Genomic DNA, 6,821 nt, shown 5'->3' on the forward strand with positions numbered 1-6,821 from the left:
CCTTCCTTCCTTCCTTCCTTCCTTCCTTCCTTCCTTCCTTCCTTCCTTCCTTTTATTCTGATGTTTTCTTACTCCTGGCAAGCCAAAGGGCTTCTGTGAGGTGCGGCTTTGTCCCCTTCCACAGGGCAGCCAGGGCCCCAGGTGGGCCCTGCCCATCTCGAGGATTCCACACTGCTTTTGCAGCAGCCCAGGAAAGCATTGGCACATCTGACAGCCAGATCAGTCTGTGATTCTGACCAATCTCCTGTCAATTCACATCCTCAGATTTTCATTTTCACAAGCTTCTTTTAAGCCACATCTTCCCCCACTCAGGCTTCTGCAGTTGCTTTTCTGAACCTGACTGCAGGATCTCAGATGATCCCCTGGTAAAGGTTATTTCAGTGCATCTTTCCAGGTTAGGGAGAGCTTTTCGGCCCCTCATTCCCTTTTAGAGGAGATCTTCTAGTCCTCCAAGCTTCGTACCACCTGTAGATGCCCTTAGCAGGCTGCCTCTAGGTCTCCATCCAGTGGCCCATTTATTCACTCACTTCTTCATTTACGTACCAAACTAGAATTGAGATCCTACTGTGTACCAAGTAGTGTTTTGGGCCCCAAGGACTCAACAGTGACTAGACAGATCAAGAAGCCATGGCCTGAGAGGGGATGAGACTCATGCCAGAGCCCATATAGAGTCAGCAGCAAGGCTGGACCGGAATCCAGGGTTCTTTTCCCCATTCCCACAGTGCTTCCAGCTTTAGGGTTAGGGCAAGGCTGACTCTGTCTGACTTTTTTCCACCTTCTCTGGCCATAACACAATCTGGGCTCACCTGTCACTACTTGTGATGTCATGAGAAATCCCCTGGGTGCTGGAGACCTTGTCAGGCCCCCTGAAGAGTAATGGGTGGTCCCAGTGCTCGCTGATGAAGCCCACGACCCCATAACCCTGTCCCTCCCTAGAAGGGGCAGTCAACCACATACTCAGAACTGCCACCTGGCTGGTTCCCCCAGAGCTTCCAGAGATAGTGCACCTGATGCATGCTTCGTTGCTTTGGCAAAGACCCAGAATCCAGACAGGTTGAGACTTTAAGTTTGTCAGGAGTCTCTGCTGGGAGACAGCAAGCACGGTGTATTTGAGTTAAGAGTGTATATGGGTTTGGGAGTCACGAAGACCTGGAGTCCCCCATATGATCTAATATCTCTGAGATTCAGGTCCCTCCGCTCTAAAAGGAGACAGCATCACCTGCCTCACTGAATTGTGGAGAGAAAATGAAATGATGTTGGTGAAAGTGCCTGGCACATGGTCAGAAACACCATGGTTTCCTCCCTCCCTCCCTTCCTGTTAAAGGGACAAAGCAAATGTGCCTCTGAAAGGGGGTTTGTTTCCCCCACTGGAATCCTGCAAGCTGGCGGCGGGGCGGCGGGGGGGGTTAGGACAGGGCAGAACTAGCAGACCAGCCTGGCCATGTTAGACTGCAGGGCCAGCGGAGTGGGGGCAGAGAGGTGCTAAGTGTCCTCAGAGCTAATGGGCAGCTGCAGGGCTGTGACCGAGCCACTCACTAGCTGTCAACCTTGGGCCAGTGACTTCTAAGCCTCAGCGTCCTCATCTTTAAGATGAGGGTAAGGGTAGTTAGTTCTTTCCCCCAGGATCATTATCAGAATGAAATAAGGTAACAGATGTGAAGTGCCTGGCATAGCACTCAAAAGTAGCAGAGGCTTAATGAATGTTACCACCCACTTCCCCTGGAAAAAAAAAAAAAAAAGTCCAATTCATGCTGGGAAACTTGGGCAAATCCCAGAATGGGATTCAGTTTCTTCTGACCCCACAGTCTGTGAGGAGCCATGAGATTTTGCTTGGAGGGCCTCTTATGTGGACTGCTCTGGGCACTTGTGATTCATCTTTACCAGCTAACTCACTGGTATCCCATAGCGCCACCTAGTGCCAAAAAGCGGAAGGGCCCTCCCCACCCCACCTGGTCTCTTTCTCCTCCTTCACTCAAAGTCCCATGCATGCCTGTGCATGCCTGTAGGGCTGGGCCACCCATAGTCCCTGGGAGAACGAATGCTACTTTTCAAGATGCCCAGTGCTTCCACTTCCCTCCCAGCAATTTCTGCCATCCACAAATGCACAGAACTGTAGGCAGGTCCCTTGAGCCACACCAGCCCTTGGTTTCCTTGTCTAAGGATTTCAAGACTTCAGGGTAGGGTTGACTCCGGCAGGGGACCTTGGAAGCACCCGATGCCTACTCTGTACCCATCTATGCTTGCTCAATAACAAAGAGACACAATCTTTACACACCCTTTATATTTTTATTGAGGAGAGAAAGCTTTAGCATACAGAGCCGCTTCTTATCTTCACAACACAGTAATGCAACAATAACACATGTATTCCAAACAAGTTTCCTCCCGAGCCTCTGGGAGACCTTGGGCTGCCTTCATACCCTTGCATGCTTCCCCTCCCCCCACCCCTCTTTCAACCCAAGAAAGCTCCCAAAGCCCACAGTTCCTCTTACAGCTCTTATGGCTGTTACATCACAACAAATATTGAAGATCTGGGAAAGGAAGGAAGAGGGTCCAAGGGAAGCCCAAGCTCCTCCTGCCCCCAGAGGGTGGAAACCAGCTCACTGCTCATCTGCTCTGTCCCTGGCTGTGGCTCTGAGGGTTCGGGGTGAGAAGCACCATGGGAACAGGCAGGACCTGTGCTGAAGGGCCCCTGGAAGTGTGGGTTTAAGGCACCCATCCTTCACACTCCTCACAGGGACATGGGGCAGTAGGGCCAGAGTGTCAACCATCAGCAAACAGGGTCCACCACCTCGAAGAATAGCAGGTCCCCTCCTGGAATACGTTCTTGAGGAAATCAGACAAAATCAGCTGAAAAACAGACAAAATTTTCTTTACAAAGTTGTTTACTCCTGCCCTGGTGGGGATGGTGAAAACCAGGCGACTGAAAGGTCCAACAAATTAGGAGAATGTTTAAATGAATATTCAGTATGCATGACTGCACAGGTGGCAGCCATTTTAAATCCTGCCGATCAAGACCTGGCAGGATGAGCTCAGGTTTGACAAGACATAGCAAGAACACACTAGAAAGGAAGGCAGCAAAGTGTTAATAGTGCTTGCCTCTGTGTGGTGGGACTCTTAATGTCTGGGGGAGGGGGGAGTTGTCCTTATAGTTTTCTCTATTTTCCAAACTTTCTTTAATGATTATGTATTACTTTTCTCTTTGGAGAGAGGGGACCTTTTAAAAAGGTAGCAACAGGTTATAGGAACCCAAATCCACTGATCCCCAGGCTGAGAAACAAAAGCGCTAATGAAAAGGGCATCTTACCTCCCACTGATGAATAAAGACCTCACCAGAAACCAGTCAGAGGACTGGGTTTCTTTGCGACTCCTCTTCCTCCAGCTCTTTCCTCTTGCCTCCAGGCCCAAGATCCTAAGGTCAGCCTGAGGTTATCGGTCAGACTCCCATGAGGAACAGAGGTTGCATTTACTATGCTTTCTTCCCTTTGGCCACAAACCCTGGCTGCACTTGCTCTGCTGCCAGTCACTGTGCAATAAGTCCAGTGTCCAGGGGCAGTTCAGGCCAGCAGATTTGGCTGGCATTTTGTGGCCAGAACTGACATAGTGTGTGTTTTTCACTGCAGAAGCAGTGCTTTCTGGACTCAAGGCAAGCAGCGGGTCTCTTTATAAGGGCACCTGAGTTTGTACCCAGAAGTCCCAGGAGTTCCTAGGAGGCAGCCACCCTCTTAAGCTTTACTGTGTCACTGAAGCACAGCAGCAGGCCAGGGGTTGGCCCCCATGTCAGAGACATGAAGGGGTCCCAGCTGTGAGGCCACGGTGGGTGCAGCCTTCCTCTCTCCTCTCAAAACTAAGGGTTCCTTGAAATTGAAGGGAGCTCAGAGCAGGCCATGGGCCCTCTCTCTGTCTGTCCCAGAAGGAATGGCCAATCAGTCCTACTCTGCAACTCCAAGGATAGAAAGTGTCCTGCAAAGACCTTTGACTGGAGGCTGCAGTCCAAGGCCTGGCAAGGGGAGAAGACCACCATCCCTAAGGAGAGAGTCACTCTCTACAATGGCAGAATGATCGTTGCTGCTTCTTTCTCCTCCTCCTCTTGTTCCTCCTTCTCCTCCCCCAAACCCTAACTGGCTACCCTTTAGGCAACATCAAGGAAAGTGGTGGAGCCTGCAGTGTTGGGTGCTGTCCACCAGGAGTGCCCAGGAGGGCAATGTGGTGAGAGGAAAGGGCTCCAGATGTGGCAAGTCAGTCCAAGAGCCCTGATACAGGAATCTATGCAAAGGTAGTCTCAAGTGCTGTAAGTGGAACCAGCCTGCACAGTCAGTCAAGGGCAAATGTCGGTCAAGTTGTCCATTTGACATGTGGCTTTGCACACTCTCACTGGGCTAGATGTTGGGCCCTCTTCCAGGCCCTTTGCTGGAGGTGTGGCATGAAACGAGTGTAGGCTTCTAGGGACATTTCTGGATACCATCCTGCTCACCATCGATTATATCTAGCAACTGGCCTCATTGGCTTTAGGAGTTCAGGGTAGCCTGTCCTCTTGCTCACTGGGGCAGATCAGTGAGGCATTGGATGAAGTCCTGGTGGGTCAGTCAGAGAATAAAACTGTAGAACACAGGGTGAAGAAACGTAGGAGAGGTGCGGGTTAGGAACAACCAGAGGGGAAATACAAGAGGGTGACCAGTTCATTTATGGGAACAGGCCCAGAAACTTGCTCTCCAGCTCGTGGCAGGACTGAGCAGAGTACATGCCAAGAGGGCAGCTATTGCTGATCCCTCCTTTCCCAGGTGGCCCTGGTTGAGCACATGTCACTCTCTGGTCATGACTGCAAGATGGTCTGGAATTCTGCAGGTCTTCTTCAGGTTCTGCAGGTCTGAAACTCCCTGAAGTCCTGGTCAGCAAATGGGGCAGGTATGGCAGCAATAGCAGGGGTGGGGGATGCAAAAGAAGGGTGTGTTCTGGGTGGCCATCTGGCCCCAGCACTCACACTCGAATTCGGCCACGAGCAGCTCGGTGGCCCCCCTGTCTCGGAGTGAGGCGGAAAAGCACGGGGGGGCGTCTTCGAACTTGGCGTTGCCCTAAGCGACCTGTGCGACGAATCAGTGAGGGGGAGCTGTAGAATGGTGAATTGGTGCCTGGAAGGCCTTCCAGAAGTGGGACTCGATTCTGGTTCCTCCGTCTGCTAGGCTGTATTATGGGAGGCGATGCACCCAGGAAGTTTTCGGCGTGGTAACCATTTGTGGGGCCAGAAGTCTGGGATGAGGCGTGAACAAAGGTCGGCTCCATCTCCATTAGCTCATCTAGATCATCATCTTGGGCCTCATCCACTGGCTCCTCCTCCACCTCACCATAGGTCTCCTCAGTCCCTGGCTCCTGCTGTGGCTCCCGCTCTGGTTTCTGGCCCCCATCCTCATCTTCATCTTCTTCATCCTTACTCTCTCCTTCCTCCTTATTCTTGTTCCTTATCTCCTCCTCCTCGTCTTTCTGTTTCATTTCCTCTTCCTCCTCCTCCTTCTCCTCCTCTTCCTTCTTCATTTCTTCCTCCTTCTTCATCTCCTCCTCCTCCTTCTCCTTCATCTCTTGCTGAAAAGCCCTCATGCCATTCCTCTGGTCTTTGGGGTGAAGCCTGTGCCTGCGTGCCTCCTGGTCTTCATCTTCACTGTAGTACTCTTCTTCTTCACTTTCTTCCTCATTGGGAGCAAAAGGGAAGAGGATATTTCGAACCCCAGGGAGCAGGATAGGCTTGGGAATGCGCACTTTTCTTTCTATCTCCACACATTCGAGAATCAGCTCATCCAGGTCGGCCATTTCTGTTGACCATAAGAGCTCTTTGCGGAAGAATTCCGACAGGCCTTTGAGGAACTGGTTTTGGAGGCGGCAGTCATCCCAAGACAAGAATTGGGCCAGGAACTGAAAAGCATCTGCATAGCTGCCGAGGGTACAGTGGCCCTGCTTGAGCTTGCGAATGGCCTTTTTAGCCACACGTGGGGGGATGGGGCCACAGAATTCCTTACGGATTTCATCCAGGAAGCGCGGGAAGTTGGCATGCAAGGGGCTTCCTTCCTGGGTGACCGAGATGGCCCAGTCCTTGGCTTCGCCAGTGAAAAAGGAGATCAGAAAGGCCACCCGCTCGGCGCCCCCGGGAAAATGATCCTCATGGTCGGCTATGAAGGTCTCTAGCTGCATCAGGAATTCAGCCAGGTAGACTGGGTCGCCTGAAAAGGGCTCTATCTCAGGCCACTCCAGCGGTGGCAGAGGGGGCTGCGGGGGCGGCTCCTTTGACGCAGGCGGAGGCAGCGCCAGCGGGGGCGGGATGGGCAGCAGAGGGGGGTCAGCGGGCCCGTCGGGGGTGCTGCGATCCTGGATCACGTTAATCAAAAGATCATCCGAGATACAGTCGGGCTCCGCGCGTGGGGGAGGCCGGCACAAGAAGGGCAGTTCTCCCCCGGGAATGGCTTCGATCTCACTGAGCGCGAACTCCAAGTTCTCCTCCGCAAGGACGGGCACTATGGGTACTGGCCAACGGATGTAGCTGGAGACATTGCCCCGCAAGGAATTAACCTCGGCCAGGGCTCTCCCGAGCTGGAGGCCCAAATTGGCATTCTCCCCGCGAAGGGCATTTAATTCTTCGCGCAGGGCCACATTCGCCATGCGGAGGCTGTTGAGATTTCCTGCCGCCTCAGACATCTCGACAAGCCCAGGGGCCCTGGGGCTCCGTGGTGGGGAAAGAGGAACGGGAGCTACAGGCCGCCGGAGGCGGCCGAAATGCGGCGGCGGGGCGCGGGAGGGACCAAAGTGCCGCGGCTGGGCGCCGGACAGGCCGGGCCACA

At 53.0% G+C, this 6,821-nt stretch overlaps 2 protein-coding genes across 2 annotated transcripts in view; one reads left to right on the plus strand and one right to left on the minus strand.

Annotated features, from left to right (window-relative positions):
• Positions 1-6,821, plus strand: part of NHSL2 (NHS-like 2) — a 235,370-nt gene that overhangs the window by 216,648 nt on the left and 11,901 nt on the right. The gene's annotated exons all lie outside the window — the stretch shown is intronic.
• Positions 4,571-6,815, minus strand: RGAG4 (retrotransposon gag domain containing 4). Its single transcript, XM_011958881.1, has one exon. The coding sequence runs from the start codon at positions 6,676-6,678 to the stop codon at positions 4,975-4,977; it is 1,704 nt and encodes a 567-aa protein (XP_011814271.1). The 5' UTR covers positions 6,679-6,815; the 3' UTR covers positions 4,571-4,974.

Source organism: Colobus angolensis, unplaced genomic scaffold (genome assembly GCF_000951035.1).
Source record: "Colobus angolensis palliatus isolate OR3802 unplaced genomic scaffold, Cang.pa_1.0 Scaffold479, whole genome shotgun sequence".
In the NCBI taxonomy this organism is placed as follows: domain Eukaryota; kingdom Metazoa; phylum Chordata; class Mammalia; order Primates; family Cercopithecidae; genus Colobus; species Colobus angolensis.